We start from the raw sequence: 22900 nt of genomic DNA, 5'->3' as shown, positions 1-22900 counted from the left end.
GTGACAGTAAGGCAATTTGAGTTTTGCTTTCCAGTTTTTCTGACTAATCATGAACCCCATTTCCTTGTTTCAAACCATCTCACTTCTCACCTGGGAAGGAAAGCTGGGCAACTGCTTTACCTGCACCCACAGAGGCAGCAGCTGCTGACCACCAGCTGCTGAATGCCCTTCACAGACAAGTTTTAATTTCAGCCCCACCACTAGAAGCTGGTGAAGCTCAATGCTACGGGAGACGATTCAAGGCTGTCTGCCCTGGTCCTGTCATCATCCACCTTCACATGTCCTAGATGCTTGCCAGCTGCATCTCTCCTCAGCATCATTTTGTTTTAAGCAAGGGTATGTAATTAATGTAGTTGGGCACCTCACAGAGAATTCCAGGAGTTAACACTGGACCCAAATTAGATGTTTTAGTCATATAAAGTTCACAACATAGTGGACACAAATGCCATCTCCTTCAGGGTCCTGATGAGCTAAAACATATTTTTGAAAAACCTAAACGGAGGCAATGAGCTGAGCCACTTTCCTCTTCTGAAGTCCAATGCTCCCAGCTCCATGCTCTAATGTGAGTTTGGGCCCCTAGGCTTGGTTTTTGCAACAGAACAAAAATAAGCCACAGAAAAGAGCAGCACATTCCACCACTGCAGCTGCCTGCCCGGAGGCCTCTGGACGTTCTGCCCAACACCAAGAGTTCACGTGTGCCTATGGGAGCAGGCAGCACACGGGCAGGCAGGATCCAGCACCTTCTTCAACTGCTGAAGCCAAAGAGCATGAGAGATGGGAACCATGACACTGGGAGTTATATTTGAGGGTTTTATTAATTGTTCTTCTGCAGAATCAAAATATTTAGCAAATTACTTTGAAGATTCCTCAAGACTGCTGATATTTTATGTATTTAGAACTTGAACAATGTACAATATAATACTTTGAACTATCAAAACCAAGCCAAAACCTGATTTCTAGTACTAGATGTTATTATGTAGTCCTATAGCAGTGTGAAAAATGGTACTAATGCAGTGAGTATATTTGTTTTAAAGAAAGTGCTTGAAAGAAACCTCCTGCATCACACCGAGTATTATTTAAAACAAAAAGATAACTGATTTTCTACCAGGGCATTGTCTTAAATATCCTACAAGCCTGGGGGATTAAGAATACTGAGCCCCAGCTCTCTGCCTTCAGGTTCAAGAACCAACACAAGTTGCAGGTCCAGGCAGAGTTCACAGCTTACCTGCTTCAAGAGAACTTACACACCACTCAGCATTGGACACTCATGTCTGGCAGAAGTGTTGATGCATGGGTAAATTAAAAGAAACCAAACAAACCCACAAGAGGAACAGCTTCTCTCTTTATGCATAGCGACAGTTTCTGAACCAGTGTTTTACTAAGTTACAGACTAACTTTCGACCAAAAAAATAAAACTCCATTGCACTAAAGGTCAAATTTAGCCAGTTAATCTGGACTGTGACACAGTCGAGTAATTCAGTACAAGCAGACACCATGAAAGCAGCTTCAAAGAACCAAAGCATCCTAGTTTCATAACCAACTTAGTATTCTTCTGTCCAACTCCAGTGCAACAGTGAGGCGGGGGAAACCACTCCCATCTCTACCTATGTACAATTCCAGTAGAGGTCAGGGCAGTCTAAACTCTCCGTGGCCAAGCTGGAAAAAGGAAACTTAGGAAAGGACACTTTAAAAATTTAATTTAAGAAAGAAAGTTGGCTCTCAGTGAAAAGAGAAATGCTGGAGTGATGCACGCGGGCGGGCTTGCTCAGTCCCTCTCCCATGTATGCGAAAAGCCGGGCTCCTTCCTGCCAAGGGCAAGTCACACTGGATGTGAAGGTGGCAGGGCTGCTCCTGCTCCGTTGCACGCTGAGAATCCAGGAATGTGTTTTCAGCTGGCTCCTGCACGGGCCATTAGATCTTCCAAAGCGTTGTGTTGGTCGTTGTTATGTAATAGTAAGACCTCCTTAATGTCTTTTAGTTCAAAGCCCATTTCTTTAAATTGACTCATCAGCTGGAGAAGTTCTGTGATCTGAAAGACACAGACAGTCCATTATTTGCAAAAGAAAAGAGGACCAGTGCTTGGTGGAGGTTTAGCACAGAGCCAGTCTTCAGCAACTGGGCACCCATGGGGTGGATTCCTCCTCCCCAAGTACAGCCCGTTCCAGCTCCGTTTGGAGAAAATCCACTCACACCAGAGCCAGCGGAGCTCTGGCTGCAGTAGCCCTCAGAGCCCCACCTTCAGTCCCCTGTGTTTGCAGTCCTGCATTTCCAAAATCCTCTTCAGCAAGGGCACCAAAGCTCAGTCTGTGGGGGTGCCTTCCCCAGTCAGAAATTTATCAGCCTGACCCATCTGGGCTCCCAAAAATGCTGATTAATGGCACCCTGGTCCCCCATCCAGCAGCTTGTGCTGCATCTGAATTTTTTTGAAGTTACTTTGACTTGGGAACCGTACAGCAGCCCTCGCTATCAATTGGCTCTTCAGATCCAAAGCAAACTTGGGGGATTAGCACAAACCCTTTTGGATGCACCGTGTACGGTACTACCAACATCAACCACGAATCCTCCCTGAGCTTTGAAAAAATTAAGTGACAAGAAGTGAATCAGCTGATCAGACTTATGAAACCTCTGCTATTTACAGTGCCTCTGCTCCACTCCAGAGGAAAGAAAACCCCCAAACCAAGCAAACAGGTTGAAATGGGCGATCAGGAGATTAGCCAGTTCCAATTTTGGGGTTAAGCCAGTAGCAGATGCATTTCCTGAACTCAGTCACTTCTCCCATCTTCACACTGTTGTTCCTCTGTCTGCAAGCTGATCACCAAGTCCAAGAAAGGCAGGAAAGCATATACGTGTCTGGGGGGGGTTGGGCTGCACCTCTGAAGATTTCATATAACAACCTGGGACACAACAGGCTGGCAGACTTTAAAAGATCCTGCTGTCCTCTGCCCTGGCTACCCGTTCCTGCCTCTGTACCTTTGGTGCTGGTAAAATGAGCCAGACCCCAAAAAACACATTTCCCAGCTTCTCCCAGAGTGAGCCCTAACCCAATTTGCTGAGCAGCCAGGCAGATGCGTTTGTACAAGTGAGTAAATTCACAGGCAGGGCTGGCTGGAAGGCTTTGAAAGATAATTTGCTGCTTCTGAAATTAACTGTCTCTGTACCAAACACCTCGCCCACAAGAGAACTCTGGGTTCGGAACATTACAACCAGAATAAGCAAGGTCTTTAAAAAAACCTGTCCCCATAGAAATGCATGCAAGTGAGAGTAATAAAACAATGCAGAAGAATTCTAATGCTTTAACACATATTCGCTTTACCACCGCAAAGATGTCCTTTGGCAGTTTTTGGAAACAAGGCAGCATTACCATGAAAGGCAGAATTACATCAGCCAGAGGAACCACTGCTGGAATTCCCCATCAAGGCACATTCTCTCTATTCCTTAGCATGTTGCGCTCTCACCTTCTCCTCTGAACACTGGTGCATTTCCAAAGCTGCTTCAACAAGAAGTGGATCAAAGCCCTTCTCACAAAGCTGTCCATGTGCAAACAGGTAATCCAAAACCTGTGGGAGATGAAGGAAAGAAACTAAGTTTGCAGAGCAGCATTGGCAGCACACGGTTGAATACCATCTCTGTACATGCAGAGGGGCTGAGCACGACTCTACCCCAGGCTTCACCAGGGACCAAGGTAAAGTCCCTCCTAGTAGAGTTGAGACGCTCTTGAAGCAAGAGCTTCTTTGGAGAAAATAGATGAGCCCTTCCGTCCTCTTGTGCTCTCCCACCAGCTCTGGACATCATCTTGCACTCTAGTCAAAGCAGTCTCAGGAACCTATCTTTAGCCTTCCGTGCCTGATCACTGAGTAGAAGGCAGAAGTTTAACTGTGCTTTTTATACTACAAGTTTTTAAAATGAAACTAGGTCCAGCAGTCAAGATGCAACAGCTTTTAGCTTCCTCTCAGACAGCCACAAGAGCTGACACAATCTGAAAGCAGTCAGCCTTTTAAGATCAACTCAGCATACTGGCTAGTAAGCCGCAAACCCCAGCTCACATGTTCAGAAACCGCTGCCGAATTTCTTTTCTGTCCTCAGCTTTGAGAGGTATGGGGAAAGGTCAGACAGGTAATGCTAGGAAGCCAAGAGAGCACAGCCTGCAAATACAGCAGGACTGAAAACTGCCCTCCTAAGGGCCATTTTTTCCATGTGAGACTACAGTTCACTCCAGCACACAGCTTAAAGCGCTCTCGATGCGTAGGTAGCAGCAAGCAGATCAGCTCCACGGGCTTCCCGTCACCAGGACACTCCTCCTCCCCAGGTGCAGTCCCGCCGGGCAATGCTCTGCACAGCACACAGCCTGCCTAGGGTCAGCATGGAAAGTTTGGCCACACTCTCCTTGCTTTAAAGTGTTCGTTTGAAGCGGATCCAAGACTCAGAGCCAGGCTTCACCCTGCAGTGCTTTGTGCTCTGTGACCTGGTTTTAGCAAGCATTTGAGGCAACCTGTGAGGCAGGAAGCACCATGACCACAGCACACAGAAGAAAGTCGGTCAGCGGTGCCTTGCGAGAGCCTTTCAGGGCTGTCGTAAGCCTGTAAGGGCCAATCCCTCTACAGGGAGAGATGTCAGCGTCGTAACCCCCTGTGCTCAGAACAAGGGAAGTTGGCTGCTTTTTTGTCACACGGCACTAAGCATGGCATAGAGCCATGCTAAGCTTCCTTCCGATGGTTTTGTGGCTCTTGGGAAGACCCAGTACTGCTCCCAGCTTCACATGGAGCTAAGGGCCCATCGCAAGCTCAGCGCAGCTCTGACCCAGCACCCACAGTTGTGGCTGACTCAAGCAGTCTCTCAGATACACATGCAGACGCTCTTTTCTTTGGTGTCGAGAGCCTTTACTGCCAGGTGTCAACTTCTCTAGCAGTTAATATTGCAGAGGCTACAGGCTGCAAACCCCTGTTAGAATAAAAGTATTCCCTCCTACCCATTTTGCAAGCCTAAGGTTGTTTCTCAGCAGAATCAGCATCCAATCAAGGGTTTCTTTCCCATTGCACAAGTTCTTACCTGGTCTATGTTCTGTCCCTTCTTCTTCATGGCTTTCAGGACGTTCTCAGGCGAGTACCCCATGTTGACGACCGTCTCTATGCACTGCCTCTCACTAGCAGAGAGGGCCTGCTGTATTTCAGGTGCGGGGCCACCAGACTGCTTTGTGCAGCTGGTGTTATTGGGCACTTTAGACACTGGGAAATTTTGGTGTGTTACCTAAAGGGGAAAACCCAGATGCTGAGGTGATGGTCATCTTCTGCATCCCCACGTCCTGTTTCTGGCAAGTGCAGAACAAGGATACCCCATGTAGTTTATCTGAGAGGCTTTCTAGATACTACCCATGGGAAGTTACTCACTGTTAGGATGAAACCAAGCAGCGCACATAGTTTGACTCCCACCATACCCTTTTCACCCTCAAAACAACCAACATCCCAGGTTCTTCGCAATATACCCTCTCCTACCGGTGTGACCAAAGCCTTTCAATACCCACCCTTTGCAACAGTGAAGGTCCTTGTGAATGCCAAACTCTGTACCTCAGAGGAAGCATGAGACTGCTTACTTCACCCCAAGTTTACTCATCACCTATGATTTTTTTTGTACTCAACGGAACACTAGTTCTGGAGATTTTCAGAAACAAAACCCAGTGCAAGCACACAGGTGTTTGGGAACTTACCACAGGGATTTCTGTTTCCTTGTAGTCTGGGTGTACCTGTTGGACAACACATGAATAAGATGACTATAAACATTATGCACCAGTGAGTAGAATTTGCTATAGCTGGGGGAGAGGGCTTTTATGGGAGAGATCTGGGAGTAAGTCTGCCATATTAGGGAGACCTGTGGTCTGATCAGGCTTCCACATGCGAGATGGAGACATTATGCGGTTGTGCGTAGTTATAGAATAGCCTTAATAAGGATTGTGTCTTCTCTCGGCACTCTACAAATGGATTATACTCCAAGGAGGATGTGTCCCCCCTCACAATAATTGTAAACTTGTTTATTCTGTCACTGTAATGGCTACATGTTCATACAGCTCAGTGCAACACACTGGCTCCTGTTCAGCTCTTGACCCAGTGCTACGTCGCCTCAATGACAGTGATAATTTTGAAGTTATTGACTAGAGACTTCTCTTGAATTTTTGGCCATGAGAAGGGGTAAGAGAAATATACACCCCTTTTCTACTGTCAAAGCACTGCATTTCACATGCTATATAGGAGCAATGTGGCACGCTGGCTAAAAAGACCATGTGATTTTTCTACCAGCACCCAACAGTTGGTGCCGTTCCCACTATGCCAAAAAGGCTGGGTAATGTTCCCTTCTGTACGCCTGCTCTGCTTCTGCAGAACCGGGCTGCCAGAGGGCAGAACCAACCCACTGTTTTATACTACTTCGCCCAAGATAACGGCAGTGCAAAGGCAGAACTTTGCCCCATCAAATCTGAACGTTTTAATTCATTCATCTAAAAGTCTTCCCACATTTTAAATAGAATTAGAAAAGACTGCAAGAAACGACTGTGGACCAAGAGCCTCAGGTTTTTTGCATTTCTCAACACTTATTATGCCAACACAGACTGCTTGAAAGCTTGTCCACTTCTTTCAGAAAGGCCTTGTTTGGGCCCAAACTAAACAAAAAAACCCTCTTTATAGAGAAACAGTTCTGAGAAAAGCTATTAGGATTTTGACAAATGCCATTTATTTGCAAAAAAAAACCCCAAACCACCACCAAGGAGGTTTTGTTCTGTGTTTCTGACCATTTTCATCTCCAGGGTAATAATTTATCTTCTAGGAGACAAAGCCTGAGAAGTCATATTCAGTCTGATGGACTGGTTTACCCAAGAACCTCTCCTTGTGGTAGTAGAGGCAGGTTCAAAGCTCTTCGCGCACACCCTCTCCAGGCACTTCTGCCGGAGCAAAAAGCACTAGAACATCGGATACACCAAAATGGTGGTCTGGAGTGGCCCTGAAATCAGCTGGTTATCAAATTGAAGGATGATGCTTTGTTGCTGATGCTGCAGCCAGGAAAACTGAAACTGTTTCTGACACCAGAGATTCAAGAGTCCAGGAAAACCAACTCCTCCTCCTCAATCTACTTGAGCTTGACAACCTGCGCTCGTGGTGAGTGGCTTCCAGCAGAGGAGGGAAACACCTAAAGGAATTGCAGGGGATAAAGCCAGGACTGGTCACTCAGCACCCGTGCTCCCTTATGTCTCAGACTTGCATTTCAGTACCCGTCAAGAAGCAGATGTGCAGTGCTTTCAGTATGTGCTTGCACACTGTGCCTACTTTTAGGGACTTCATACAGAGGCCGGGAGCCTCCCCTGCGGCTGGTGTGCCCCTGCACATCATGCACCTGCAGCGGTATATATTCTGAATGGTCCACTGGGAGTGCCCCATTCTCCCATAACCACAGATTTTTGTAAATAAAATGCATCATACTAGTCGGGTCTCTGACCAGATTTAATTCCAACCTGTTGCCTTCACTAGTCATCTCTCCCTCTGCCAATGCCGCAAAAAGCAAACCAGTGAGCTTCAAAAAAAGAGGAGAGAGGACCACCCAGGACAGAATCTGTGCAGCCTCAGAGAAATCACAGGTTTATTCCCATCCAAAAAATCCTAGATCCAATTCATTGGTAAAGCATAAACTCCAGTGGTAAATCCAAATCCAAAGTTACAATTTCTAGTCTTGTGAGAAAAAAAATTTATATAAAATCACTGTGGAATACACTGGGACATATAATTGTCCTGAGGCTTTCTAAAAAGGACAGGCTTATTCTTGTGTAACCTTGCAGAAAAGGGACGCATGACCCTTCTGCTCCCAGCTACAGGGATGACTGTGACTGCCTTCTATCATTTTCATACTCTGAAGATTTTTGTTAAGATTTACTTCAATCCTTTTGTTGCATTTACTCAGCTGTCATCTTCCAGCTACTGGGACCATATTGTGGAAACATGAAACAAGTATAGTCCAAAGTCTTGGAATTTAAACAGAAAGAACTAGTTCTGTTGGCATACGTATTTCTTGATTTGCTACCTGCAAAGCAGAAATAATTTCAAATGAAGATCTTAACTACTTCTCCTAGTAAGTCTATATTTTTTCTATCTTCCCTTACAGCATTCTTTAGAATACACCTTCCCTCTTGGTCTTTAACAAGTTTTAATCCAGCATAGGTATTTGAATAGTTAAGAGTGAAAATTTGGCCATCTGAATGCCTATCTGTCTAGCTGCAAGTGATCTTCCATGTTAACCCCTAGAAACGTGTCATATTTTGAGGTTTTACCTGTCATACTTTGAGGTTTTACCTCTGAGCTACATACAATCATACAATCGTCTCTCAAACCTGTGATCTGTAGCAGTGAGCAGCTGCTCAGCGCACTGCTGCTTCTGCCCAAGTTTACTGTATTAAATTTGTTCTAGTGATCAATAAACAGCTGTTCTGCTGTGCTCTGACAAATACACTAGTTGCCAGAATACTGTATTTTGCAATTAATAGTGCATTTACCTAAACCAGAAAAGAGGTGAAAGAACAACAGGGGAGAAGCAGTGTCACTTATTTCAGAGCACATGGTGTCACACAAAAACCTACTGTATGCCAGTAAGACCACAGAACCACTGCTTATATTGGACAGAAGAAATCACATTATTTCAGAGCCAGCTAGAAGGTTTGATTATACAGTTTCCACTAGGCTTCATGTGTACTGGCATCCATATCTTAGGTTCTGCAGGAAAAAAGCTACAAGCTTACTCAAATCTCTGGTCTTATTCACAAAGAGACAATGACAACACCTGGTGTGAAGTTAAGTGTCCTCTAAGTAATTTTAGAACTTGCTACAAGTTTGAGGAAAAGAAGCGTCAACCTCCTGTCTCAGAGCTGTATGGCAACCAACTGTAACGTCGGCAATCTGAGATGACCTTCAAGACTGGTTTTGGTATCCACCAAGCAATCTTTCCACCCTCCTTCCCAAGGAAGAGGGTAAATACCAGATTTCAGACCACCACAATTTTCTTCCTTTTAAAGATTAGATTTTAAAAGTATCTCAGCAGAAAATAATAATAATAAAAAAAGAGACATTTATTTCACTGCAGGTCAACTGCAAACACTTTTTTCTTTCCTGACACAGCACATCTGTGTTTTTTAATCTATTATTGCTTCTGTTCCTTGAAAAGCCTACATTTCCCATTATTTCCAGCAAATAAGCAAGCTGAGGAACAGATCTGGAACCACAGATTTAACTCAAAACGTAACAGCACTTCAGAATCTGATATATCTCAGTTGGGTAAGGCAGAATGCAGGACTGTACAAAGAACATATCTTACACACTTAGCTCCAAGGTGTGCAACTACAAACAACAAGAGCTGAAAAGCTGAAAGAAAAATCACCAGAATTAGTCTAAAAATATCAGGTTTGAGGGAAACCTGCAGAGTAATAATCTGAGATTCAGAACTGCCAGCATTAAGACCTGTCGGGTTGATCAATTTGCCATGTAAATTAAGAGGACCTACACATCACTCCCATTAGATGAAACTAAAACCAAAGCCACAGGACATTTTAGAAGCAACATTTGCTTCTACACCTGCACATCCCCCCAGCAACCCCAATTCTAATCCACTGCATGTTTACCGTAGTCGCTGTGCTTTGAGATGATTCTTCTTCTGTACAAACTGTTGACACAGCCAGGGAAGGCAGCCTGGATGAAGAGGATAATGTTGATGTCTCCATGCCACTGTCCTCATTTACAGCAGAAAGACCAACCATATGGTGTCCATTCAGTTCACTAGCTTTACTCTGAGCACAGGTTTGCAAAGAGCTGAGCAAAGTGCCATTGCGGAGACATGAGGTGCTGTGGAAAGTGCTCGTGAGCCTTGATGATTTTTGATCACTCTCATCAGAGTCAAGTTTAGGAAAGGACAGGGATTTGATATTGCTCACTGAAGTGATAGGGGACAGGGACACTTTGGAAGACAAGGACATCTTTTCACAGTTTCCCAGCTGCGGTAAAGTGATAAAGCCATTGGGTTTGTGAAGGGGCTTGAAGTCCAACGTGGCCCTTTCTATGGATGCCAGAACTTCCTCATCTTGCAACACAGACTCAGAGCCTCCTTTGGGCAAAGTATTATCTAACAGCTGGGCAACAATTGGCCCAGTAGTACCAACATGAATCTCAAGAATATTTTTTAATTCCTCCTTATCATCGATAGTTTTTAATTCCAGTTTGTCAAATGGGTCTTCTTCACATTCAAAATCAGCTGGGTTGAAGTCTGCTTTTGGACGAGGTGGACTGAGAACCTTTTGCTTCACAGCACTGCTGTTGGCTGGCGTGGGAGTAAGAATATTATTGTGCTGCAGGCTAGCGAGGATGGGGTTAATAGGAGGAGGCATGGCCTCAGGGCAAGGTCCCTCTGAGAACCCCATTTTGTTGCTGACCTCTGGAGCTGCTTTTGAGCTCGCTAGTGCTTCTGCCTTTCGTTCAGCTTCTCTCTGGGCAGCTTGAATTATTTCGATATCTTCAGCCCACTCGATTGTTTTCTTTTCCAATGAGAAGTCATACTGACACAGGGTGGAGAGGAAAGGAGGGGAAAAAAAAAAAGATAAATTATAAGGATAATAGCCGCTACTTCTAACAGCAACATAAGTAACACAGAATAAGAAAGCTACATGAATTACCACTGACAGGCATCAATTTTTCCCCCAGCATCTCTTCTAACCTACAGACTGGCAAATCTAGAAGACACCAGAAGTAGTTAATTTTGCCTCTAGCAGCAAAACCTGTCTATAGTCTGGATAAGAATATCATATTTTGCCTCCTTCCTACATTTAGTTTTGCTTTAGAGCTACTGATTATCCCAAGATCAGTTTCACAGCCCTCCCACCCTCTCCCCACAAGACAACGCATGTAGCAAGGGGAAGTCTAATGCGATTCTAAATGGACAATCATACCCATCTGGCACCACTGAACTATGCCATTACAAGTTCCACAAGTCATTCAAGGCTATGACAGCATATTTTTGCATCCAAAGACCAATATCGTATTACTCTATTTCCCCTGAAAGATTCCTAAGGGACTGGATATTAGGCTTTTACACCCACTAGTTAAGAGGTATTGGTATTCTTACCCCAGCGCCCATGGCTCACCAGCCAAAGGGGATATACAGGCTACACTGATGACAACTACCTGCAGCAGCAGATTTTGCAGCAGATACTGGCATGACAGGATCCCACAAGCTTTTCACAAACTTCTTCAGGGCCAGGTTAACACAAGGCAGCATTTGTAAGCTGCTCACTGCCAGTTTACTGGCCACCATAGTGGCTTGGTTGAGTGGACAAATTTCTGAACAAACTATATCTGCTTAAAGCTTTAGTATCTTATGAAGAATGAACAACCTCAAATGCTCTAAATAACCACAAAATGTTCAGAGAACACAGCCTACAAGCAAAGTCCAGGGTGTAACCTACCTGTGACTCAGAAGAAGTCATAAGATATCCTTGCCAAGATAATGGCACATAACCAAACAGGAGTGCTCTTGCCATGGGACTGCTAGGTCATACAAATTCCTAGCTCTATAGAGCAACAAGCCAGCAAGGCTTGCTAGGCCTCTACTGGGCTTTTCTGGGACTTGTTATGTGTTGCATCACATCCCATCTATAGCAGGCTCCAGTGAGATCATGGAGAACTGTTGTCTCAACCGTGTAACACGTTTTTTTCCCTTCCCTTAGCTCTAAGACTGCAAGAGGCGTGATACGCAATTTATCAGCAAGGTGTCTTTGAAAAACAACTCCCTGGCAGAAGCGCTGGGCACTACTCACTACACATTCTTTGCTATCCGAGCAGAGCTATTGTAGGGGTTTTTTTTGTGTGTGTGTGTATGGTCCTATATGACCAAAATTGACCAAAGCCTTATACTTTTTCATATTAAAAAAATGGGGGGGTATTTATATAAACATATATGGCTTTGGTCAATTTTGCTTCCCTGCACCTTTTTTTTTGAAACAGCTCTCATTACAGCTGTAAAAAAAAGTCAAATTGCACTGCAAGATGCATAGTGTACATAGTCACATCATATTATGCAAGGTATTGCAGTCCAATCAGGCATACTATACTTGAGCCTCAGCTTGGCAGGTGGAGACACAGCACCATGAAGCCAGCAACAGGACATTATAGTCTCGTTTAGCTCTCCCACACCAGCTTGACTGGGTGGAAATATGTGTATTAAGACAATCAGGTAATCATTTAATGGTTATAATGAAAAAGCCACGAAGTAGGGTAATACACAGGGCAGGAAAAAAAAAAAAAAAAAAAAAGAGAAAAAAACAAGGCAGAACCATCTACAGCAATCTGTCACAGCTGAAGTGAAAACAATCATCAATTTGGACTGACCAAGGAAAATCATGGATCCAAATGAGAAAACATAGTTCAGTTAGGTTTCCTGTATCACAACCTGCATTTGGAGATTAGCTTTTCAACAGTTATGCTAAAGCAATTGATTTTATACTACCAAGGATTATGGTAACATATTAAATTATGCTCCTCAAAGACCTGGAAGCCATGCATACCAAGCTGTAACCTGTTTGCCCTATAGCTGGAAAAGAATTCCCACTCAGAACTGCACAGAAAACAAGAACTGGAAATTTATTTCTTCATCCCACTATTGTGAGAACCCACAAAATATGGTCATAGAAACACCTGTTACCCTCGAACAAGATTCTGTAAGTATGTGATAGCATGGGTGTATCAGTTCTTACCATTTTTCCTCTTAAGAATGCTACTCAAATTTAGTCAGGGTAACGTTTAGACCTGTAACTATTACACAAAAGCATTGTGCTCTTTTGAAGTAGATAAGCTACAATAAATGCTATTAGGCTTTTTAAAGTGGCAGGAAGTAGAAACTTTTTGCACAGCCTATCATATTTTTATCTTTCTATATATTCTAACAGATCTTCTGCAACTACTGCCTGGCATATGAAATGACCCTACAGGACCAACAAGACTGACATTTGAACATCTGTGCAAACTGTGACTACTTGCAATTTACAGCACCACACGTTGGGAGCAACTGGTGAGGGGGAAAAGAGTGGAAAGGCAAAACACATTACTCACCTGGGCTTCTCTGACAAGCTGAGAAGAATCAGGCAGGCAGAAACCAATGGGCAATCCAACCTTCGCCGGGGTTTTGAATTTGTCTCCTATCTTAAATGGGACATCATCAAGATAACTGAAAGGCCCTAAGATCAAAAGCAGAAATTGTATTAAAAAAAAAAAACTTACAAGTTTAATGCATTTAATTAAGACTCATATTTCTGTATTTAGGAGTTGTTTTCCCTCTGCTGCTCCAACTATATGAGGTCACTCAATAAAGGAAGTTGCTTGATCAGAAACACATTGAATCTGTTCAGACTTCATTGCCTCAGTTTTGGCTTTCGTGGGGTTTTTTTTGTTTGTTTTTAAAGTTCTACTCCATAACTATTAAAAAAAACCCCAAGCCCACGACATAACAATCCAACAACTGAGTAAGTTTTGAAGTCAATACACCAAACACCTTAGCTTCCCTTGTGACAAGACTATGCCTACACAACTGGAAGATGAAGCTCTCCTGAACGCCGTGTTCTGTTATGTCTCTATAAAAAGATCCATCATTTCTTGTCATATTCAAAACACGCTTTAGAAAGACCCAGCTTTAGAGCATCTAAGAAAACCTAAAATCCAGGTTTTGGCATACAAGAAGTAACATGTGGACAGAAGTGGTCACAAGGGCAAAGTGGCCCAAAGTCTAGACGCTCCACTTCAACCAAAAGACAGTGAAATATCTCAACACTACTTAACATAGCAATTCTGATTTTTGAAACAAGGCAATCTAACTTAATCAGCTGTCTGATTTGTGATCACTCCAGTGAGAGGCCTCAGGCTTATTTCATGGTCCTCCATCTGTCCTTTATATCTATCATTTACACGTGGTATTTAGAAGCGTTTTACGATGAAACTCTTCAGGCATCCTGCAAACTCATAAGGCAGAATCACTTAGAGCTCAATGCCCTCCAAGAAGCCAGACTATAGGTTTGTTTTCCTTGAGCTGCTGTGAAGAAGTATTAGAAAACCCACAATATAAATTGCACTCAGTTTCTCAATTAACTGAAAGGTGTCTCTTGGATCACTAGTCTAAGCTTTTGGAATTACAGGCAAGGTTTCTGGCTGTGTATAACAATCTGAAGCATTCCTCTAGCACTCATTTCTAACTTCATTTTGAGTGTGGCAGATCCAAAAAGACATTAGTGGCAACATCTAAGATGGTGTTCAGTGACTAACCTCTTGCTCAGCAAGCTGTGACTTGCCATTTTTATCTGACCCATTTTCATACTCAGATGACAGTTTAAGTACTGTTTGTGTTCCTTCACTGTTGACTCATCTACAACAAGGCAGTCACAGGCTCAAAAATGATGAGCAGCTTTTGAAAACAGGAACATGCTGTTAATTTGGAATTAAATATTTATGTGGTGTCACCACTTGAGCTCTCATACTATGTACCACACTGGCTGGTCCCAGAGTCCTGTTAGGACACAGGTGCTATTTCGTCCAGCTTTGAAACCATCAAGCTGAGTAACCTACATCCCACCTGCACCACCAGGATGAAAAAAATGCTCCAGGCACAATATAATAGTATTTTCACTGATCCCTACTGAGACGCAGACATTCAAGCGTTACACAGCACAGCGTCTGGATGGCACCTCACTGGCCACCAACACCACTATTTGCAACACGGCATCCAAATTGTATCTGAGATGGCAATTTGAGAACCTGGATATGCTAAAGTCTTTGCTTGTGCAGAAACAGCAACTGTTGCAGCCTTTGCACAGAGTGGTAAATTATAGCCAGTTCAGAGACAACCAGACCTCCGACTGCTCAGAGGCCAGCGTGACTGCTGCTGCTATGCCCTGCTGAGCCTGAATGGCACAAGTCCAAGGAGGATGATCCAAGCAAAGCAGCATCTGCACCAATCTCACAGCCCAATTGCTCACTGTGCAAATACTCGTCTTATTAGACCTATTGACACAGTAAGTGGTAGACACCTCCCCTTGCACAGCCTTCTTGTTTGCCTGAAATAGATACTAGCCACAGAGGGTACAAGCACACCCTGTGGTATTTACACAGCAACACTCTTCATTTTGGTGCAGTAAAAAAAACCCTAAACACACCGACTAGATGGGCTGCATTGATAGCTGCCAGTTTAACCTCAGAAGCTAGACTAAGGAATAAAAACCTTCTAGTTTCTTCCCAGTATCCTGATTTTTTAATAACAACCACTGCTATAACCTCATCTTGAATATAACTCTGCTACACAATCTGCAAGCACACATTAAGAAACACACCAAGTGTTTTAGGGCATTTGATGGTAAAAAGACTTTCTGAGGCAAAAACCTGATGCACATAGTATTCCCTTTCTTCCAGCCAAATCAGAACAGTACTAGTCTAATGACATTAAAATCTGATCCAGGAAGCCAAGAACCCTTTTATTTTCGTAAACAGATGAACCTGCTGCTGGAGCACACTGATGGGTAAGGGTGCAAACTGTTTTAAATGGCAAATTCTAAACCAATAAGCAAAACCTACATATAGAAAGTATTTTGCAAGCCACTCTTTCAATAGTCACATGTTCAAGTGAAGCAATTAAAGGTTTTTTTGAACTGTTATTTAATATGGCTGTTAGCCACTTCATCCTTTTAGCAGTTGAAAGCATATTGAGGAAGCTCTGAGAATAGCCCTGGCAAACTGTACCTGTCAGTCTGGTCTCTGACACTGCACACTGTATGACATTCCTGCCCCAAAGAACCACTACAAGAGTAAGATTTCTCTCCACTTTAGTGTAACGTGGAAATCACCGGCCAACTCATAGAAGCGTCCTCCAGTTTGGAGACAAAATGGAAACATTTCAGATAAAACCAGTTACCAGTTATGAATGGGGAACAGTTTTGAAACCAAGCAGTACTTAGTCTTTGTGGTCACACAAACCACACTTACGTAATTTTCAGAAATTGGAGTTAAAAGCTTTCAAGTTGTATAGTGACAGTACAACAGCAATAGTAACGTACTGCACTTGGTATAACCCATGCTTTTTGTGCAACAGATGAGAGCTGCATTTCTAGATGCCACTGATTACTAGAACTTAAGCTTGAACTTCCAATTACTCAAATGACAGGAGAGCATTTGAAGTTACACACTTAGGCATAGTTACAGGTGTATGCTAAGAATACCCTTCAAGACAGGAAAAGGGTTCCTTTCTACCCATACCTTATGTTCCCATTTTCATCTCTATCTGAGGATGATCCTGAGCAACCTGCTCTAGGTGGCTCTGCTTGAGCAGAGCATTTGGATATGATGATCTCCAGAGGTCCCTTCAAACATCGGCCATTCTGTGATTCAACAACAGACCTCTAACCTCCAATAAGCAGCTCAACAATAAGTACAAGAGATGCATCAACCATGTTGACCAATTTCATCAGCCTGCCAGAGGCACTGAACTGAAGGTAGTTGTTGGGCTAGATGCTTTACAGTAAGCCAAAATTCACTTAGTGGGATTAATTCTTAAGAACCCTGGAGAAGACTGAAACAATTACCCTGCTGATTTCTTAAGACATAATAAGCCAAGGAAGTTGCTCCACTACTCCTCAGAAACAGTACTGTGACAGTGTTGCGGGTGCCATTAGAAAGAGAGGGTACACAAAAATGTAGACAAGTTAACCAGCCAGCTTACAGCACCATTTGTGTTGATTTTGTTATTTTGAAGCTAGGAGCATATTCCACCACACCACACTGTTTTGAGAAGTATTTAAGACAGGCTGAATTCTAGCTCCAAGCAGTGTCTTTGCTAGTCTGGTTTAGGAAGCAGAGAGAGAAATAAAAACAGATTCAAAAGACAAGCAGTTCAGAGCATTCACAGATATAAGAGCAACTGCTGAAGAGCTAGCTTAATAAAGAAATTAACTGTCTTGCAGCAGTATCACTGGGCCACAGCAAAGGAGACCATCTAAAAATTAAGTTTCGATCTGCTGTTTTTATTAAACCTTAACCACGTATTTAAGTGAGGCATTTCTTATTCTGTACTTCAACTTTACACTTGCAAGACTGAATAAAAAGCTCAAGGAAAAATGGAATTCTCTGGGACCCTCTTGTCTGAAAGATATCCAGGAAGATCAAGGCTGAGTTTCTAAAAGCAGAAGTTTCTAAAAGCAGAAGTTTCTATAGCATGAAACATCATGTTAGAAATTTCACATGAACCTCCCAGTACTGCCTTGATTTATTACTGATTTGAAGAAGCTACATTATGTACAAACTGAACTTTAATGTGCTACAGAAATATTAATCCCCTCATCTTTTAGAAAATGGGGTGTAATTTAAGCACATATACAAGCAAATAAATTTTATGATACCAATAATCTGCATGACACCATGCATCTCAAATGTAGAAGAAGACGACATTTTCTTCTTCACTTGCCTGCTGAACCAGATTAGTCCAATTTAGGAAAAAAATCCACTGCTGAGCAAAAAGCAAGCATAGCTCAATGATATATTAAAAGCTTCACTTTCAATCCAGCTTCCCATGTGACTTCCATAGGAAGGAGCTACAGATCTAGTGTCCACTTCAGCAAACATCAGATCAGTATCACAACTGCAGTTCAGCTTTGATTTTGAAGAGGGATGTGGAAGAAGGGGAAAGTATTATTCTGCCAAGAAGGAGTAGGGAATAGTCACAGGCTGAATTTCAGTTTAACCAGAGAACAGGCACAGCATCAGCAAGCAACTATGCAAGAAGAAAGCCAAGGCACTTTATTCCTAACAAAAAAACTACTCAGAGGCTAAACAGATTAGTCTCTATGGACCATCTAGGCTGGGACATTAGTCAGCAGCAATAGCAGGACTCATCCTGTTGAAAAGACAAGGATGCCAAATTTCACTTACCATGAGAGTCGGATCCCAACTTCTTAGAAGCCATTTAGAACCTGAAAAACATTTTAAAACAGCTTTAACGACTTCATACATGTAGCACAACTAAGTCTGTGCAGTTCTACAGAGTCTTTTCTCTAGGTTATGGGACACGTTGCAGACACTTGCTCTTTATCCTGTTCCCAAGACAGATAAGCAAACTTGTTTTACAGCCTTAAGAATTGACTGAGCAGACAAATAACTTATCCCAGGGTCTGAATCTAAATGGCAAAATGAAGAAGAAAAAAAACCCAAAACAGCCAAGAAGCAGCCAGGTTGATCAGGAAGGCAGAGTTCCAGACCACAGTGCTCAGGGGCTGCTCCATCCCAGCCCCATGGAGCATACCCTGCCTTCTTTGGCATTAAGAATAGCCCTTCCTACTGGAAATACCACACTGATCCTCCTCATTTTAATCCCTGCTGCTCTAAAAAGGGATACTATCATATTGGGTATGCAGTCAGTTAGCCAGCATGGCACTTGTCTAGACGCATTGGGTAATGCACAGATAACAAACAGGCATACAATAAATGGTGCCATGAGGAAGATATTTTCAGATACATGCAAGAAAACAATGTTAACAAGAGACCTCATCCACTGTCCACAGAATTTAATACCAACTTTTAAATTTTGGCTGCAAATCCTACATGGCCAAGATGTTAAACACAGAGCAGACCTGTCATGAGAAAAGAGTTGTTTAAGATAGAATTAGCTGTCTGAGTAGTTGTCAGCTAAAAACCCTGCTCCAGGATACTTATGGTGCGTTCAATAACATAAGTGGTTCTTTTGCTAGATTAGAAGTACATCACAAGATGTATCTCAAGGCACCACAGCATAATTCTTTGAATAACTGAATTTGTAAGACCTCCTTTGACATTATGCATGACAGAGAATCAGAGTTGCCCGTTGTTTCTGAAGTCCTCCAGCTCATAGACTAAGATGCCCAACAGCCATTCTTCAAAAACATTAAGTTATCTGGGACACCCCCACCAGCAGATGACAGCACCCAAAGCACAACTTGGAGCAGATCTAACATTCATAGCCATCGTTCCTCAATCAAGGTCTAACTCTCAGCCTCACTGTTTCCATTGCAGAGTCCAACTGCAAATGTTAACTTAAAGGAAGGGTGTCATAAGGTGAGGATTACACAGCCAGCTTAGCTATTCCTCCTGGCAGCTGCTGACACATCTGGGGACAGGAAGAGACAGTTTCAAGTACTTCAGGAAAGAACCTTCTGCTGTGCAAAGGCCTTTTTCAACATTATATTGAAATCAATAGGCGAACCAACCCTACTGGCTAACAGGAATCCAACACATGGCTAAAGCCACAGCTGTACAAAGAAGATTACCTGGGTGCAACCAGACTTCATGAAACACAGCGAGCAGATGCTAGGCTATGGGGAAGTGAGTCATGCTGGGCAACTCCAGGCGTACCTTGTATGTAAAAGCAGTGTGTCATTCTGCTTGATGTTTGTCAGGTTCTTCTCAGCACATCTCATCATCTCTCTCAAAATTGGTATTATGTCCAAAACTACTCCACTATGCCACAGAACTGATTTTGGTACTAGTTGGCAACTGCTTCTCAGAAGCGAACGGAACATTGAGGCTTCAAAGATGTAAGAAAAAGGAGGTGAAACAGTGCCGAGCCTGCCATCTCAGGGAGGCTGTCGAGGGCAAAGCCACAGGACCACCCGGTACAGTTGCATGTCAGCTACCAGAGCTGAATGGGCTTTACAGGTCCCAGTGTTTCAGAGGAGGAGACCAGACTGCAGGCTACAGCACGTGAAATAGGCTGCACCTTTTGGACCCAGACCACACTGTCAGACAAGCTGCTGCATTGCTAGTTCCTCTGTATGAGAGTAGCAAATAAGACGTCAACTTCATTTGTTACTATTGAAAAAGCCAGGCCACGTGTGAAATCATACAGCCCTCATGTACGTCACCAGTCCTCTGCACGTCACCAGAGACCACGATGCACCGCCTGCAAGCATGTACTATGGCTGCCCATCATCCACCACTATTACCGCGGAGCTAAATTAGGGACAAGGCCTCTACACACTTCCTTTAATTCCTCTGAGTTCTTCTTTCTTCTAGTTACTATCTCAGACTGAAAAAGCAAGTGCTCCTTTTCTAGAGGATTTTAAGGCTAGGAGAGGAAGTACCCTCCTCACTTTGGCAACTCAACTGACAAGGAAGATTTTTCAGTGCAGCACCAGTTATCTACAGGCAATATGCTGTCTACCTCATTCACCAGAAGCAGCTTACTCCAGACAGTGCCGACATAAAGGACATTGAAAAGAAAATTCAAAGAGATCGTTTTTAGAAGGATAATTTTTATGCCCTCTCCAGCAGGCTGTTGCAAGGACATACTAAGTTACCATCTCACACACTGATCTTGGGTAACTGAACACCAAGTTGCTGTGACACTATCAATTTGCTCCAGGAACATTAGTAACAATGCACATGAATCCCACAGAACTGATGATGTGCATGTCTACCACCCAGTGAGTTTTGCAGCAGTATATCAATCTGGACCTGCATAAAGCCTTGTATGTGTCCTCAGTGCCAAAATATCCCACATAAGCAGTAAGTATCTTGCTTTTGTTGGCAAACCTGTAGCAAAATCCTAGTGCAGGCCAGGCACCTTGTGCTGGTTTTGGCTGGGACAGAGTTAATTTTCTTCACAGTAGCTAGTACAGGGCTGTGTTTTGGATTTGTGCAGAAAATAGGGATGACAATACAGGAATGTTTTAGTCAGTGCTGAGCAGTGCTTACACAGAGTCAATGCCTTTTCTGCTTTTCACTCCACCCCACCAGCAAGCAGGCTGGGGGTGCACAAGAAGCTGGGAGGGGATACAGCCAGGACAGCTGACCCCAGCTGACCCAAGGAATATTGCATACCATATGACGTCATGCTCAGCATATAAAGCTGGGGGGAAGAAGAAGAAAGCAGGAGGACATTTGCAGTGATGGCATTTGCCTTCCCAAGTAACTGTTAATGCATGATGGAGCCCTGCTTTCCTGGAGATGGCTGAACACCTGCCTGCCAAGGGGAAGGAGTGAATGAATTCTTTGTTTTGTTTGCTTGTGCATGCCCAGCTTTTGCTTTACTTATTAAACTGGCTTTATCTCAACCCACAAGTTTTCTCCCTTTTTCTGTTTCTCTCCCCCATCCTACCCGGGGGAGTGAGCGAGCAGCTGCACGGTGCTGAGTTGCTGGCTGGGGTTAAACCACAACACACCTGCAAGCTCTATTCTATAAGTGTCAACCTCCTTAGCCCCATTCCCTCATTCTTGGTTCTGGCTAACCCTCTGAAGAGGACAAGTGCCTAAAACTTATAATGAACTTTAACATCAGCAGCCACTGAAGCAACCTAATGTGAGCCCTGCCCTTCCTGTCTGTATGTCCATTTTTCACTTAGTAACACTGAGGTAATAGGGCAACATTCTTAAAACCAGCCAGAGGAGCACAGTATAGCAGAGCCCAGGATTAAGGCAGAGGACCTCAGAGTGACAACAGAAGTAGGTGGGGGGACAGGGAAACAACCACAACAACAAAAAACTCAACACAAAGATGAAGAAACAGAGAAGTGACAAGACAAAACCGATGACAGAAACAACTGGCACAAAGGGATAGATGACAAGCTAGAAAGGCTTGCAGGGACAGCACAGAGATGACCAAGACAGTCCACCTGGCACATGACCACTTAGACCTGAATGACTACTTAGCTGTGCTGCCAGACAAGGAGAATGCAGAGAAGTGTGTCTTGGTGCAGTCAAGCAATACCAAAGGGACAGTCTCATCAACAGAGGAGGAAAAAAAAAAGTTACTACTAAGCTGACTCATGGGGAGCTGCTGGGAAGTTGTGGTGGTTTTATTATTTCCATGTTCCTTCTATCGGTGTTTTTCCTTACGTTCATATCTACATTCCTTTTCTTCTGAAAGAGCTCTGACTGGTCAAGTTGGAAGCATCCTACCACTAATGGTACCTGGAACAGCTTTCTCAGTGATAACTCAAGACAATTTAACTATTTGTCATGAAGAACTCATCTTTTGTTGCTATAGCCCTCATTTTGGGGTGCACGTATGTCTAGATTTCAGACCACATGAATTCCCCAAAGTAACTCCCACCTAAGATTCAGATAAATGAGAAATGTAGTTATTATGGGTCACAAGAAACCAAAATGCCTCAAGTTATCAACCATAATCAAATCAGCACATCTATGATTTTCAGAGAAGACAGACCTGATATTGCAACTTCCATTTTGCCTGCTAATACACATTGTGTAGTCCAAGTACACAGAACTGAGGATGCATCCATTCACTCTGAAAACTACAAAAAGACAAAAAAAAAAACTTCAAAAAGAAATTTTTTTTTCTCCCTATATTACATTCATGAACTACTACTGATCTTACACTGAGAGACAACAAAAAGCAGTTCGATTCAAGTGATTGATTTCTAATGTGTCACAGGTATTCCAGATTTAGACAGTGGTTTAAGTTTTCACTATAACTACTTGTTTCAGTGCAAGTGAAAGGCTATAATCTACACCAGGATTCTGTATATAGCCTCATACAACAAAATTAGAAGTAGACAGTGCCTGTTGCTAAGATAAAACAGAAGTTAAGATTCTTAGATCAAAGCTTCCCACCTAAGTGTTCAATCATTGCTACACAATTGAGATATCTTATGTAGACTGACAGTAAAAAGCTGACCACAGAAGTTTACTATAGTACAAAACAGATTCCGTTTTCATTTACTGCAGTCTCCAAATAGATGACATCACCTCAAAATCTGCCGCAACCGCTTCTGCTTTGTACCTCTAACAGTTCTGCAAACAATGAGCACAGTCAGCTGTGTGGAGCTATTCCCCTTTCATTAAGCACCATCCTGTTGAGCCACTGATAA

General features: G+C 43.2%; 1 protein-coding gene across 2 annotated transcripts in view; it reads right to left on the bottom strand.

Annotated features, from left to right (window-relative positions):
• Window positions 1-796: 796 nt before the first annotated feature.
• Window positions 797-22900, bottom strand: part of UBAP1 (ubiquitin associated protein 1) — a 34554-nt gene continuing 12450 nt past the window's right edge. The window contains exons 2-8 of one of the 2 annotated variants that reach the window (XM_075726046.1): window positions 17970-18010; window positions 13119-13243; window positions 9644-10570; window positions 5702-5737; window positions 5047-5244; window positions 3456-3557; window positions 797-2029 (exon numbers count right to left, since the gene is read on the bottom strand). In XM_075726046.1, the coding sequence (XP_075582161.1) occupies window positions 1889-2029; window positions 3456-3557; window positions 5047-5244; window positions 5702-5737; window positions 9644-10570; window positions 13119-13243; window positions 17970-18003 (1563 nt within the window). In that variant the 5' untranslated portion in view covers window positions 18004-18010 and the 3' untranslated portion in view covers window positions 797-1888. The remainder of the gene's footprint in view (window positions 2030-3455; window positions 3558-5046; window positions 5245-5701; window positions 5738-9643; window positions 10571-13118; window positions 13244-17969; window positions 18011-22900) is intronic. The other variant, XM_075726047.1, reaches the window with a different exon arrangement.

Source organism: Pelecanus crispus, chromosome Z (assembly GCF_030463565.1).
Source record: "Pelecanus crispus isolate bPelCri1 chromosome Z, bPelCri1.pri, whole genome shotgun sequence".
NCBI classification, from domain to species: domain Eukaryota; kingdom Metazoa; phylum Chordata; class Aves; order Pelecaniformes; family Pelecanidae; genus Pelecanus; species Pelecanus crispus.
This window is presented reverse-complemented; position numbering and strand designations above follow the sequence as displayed.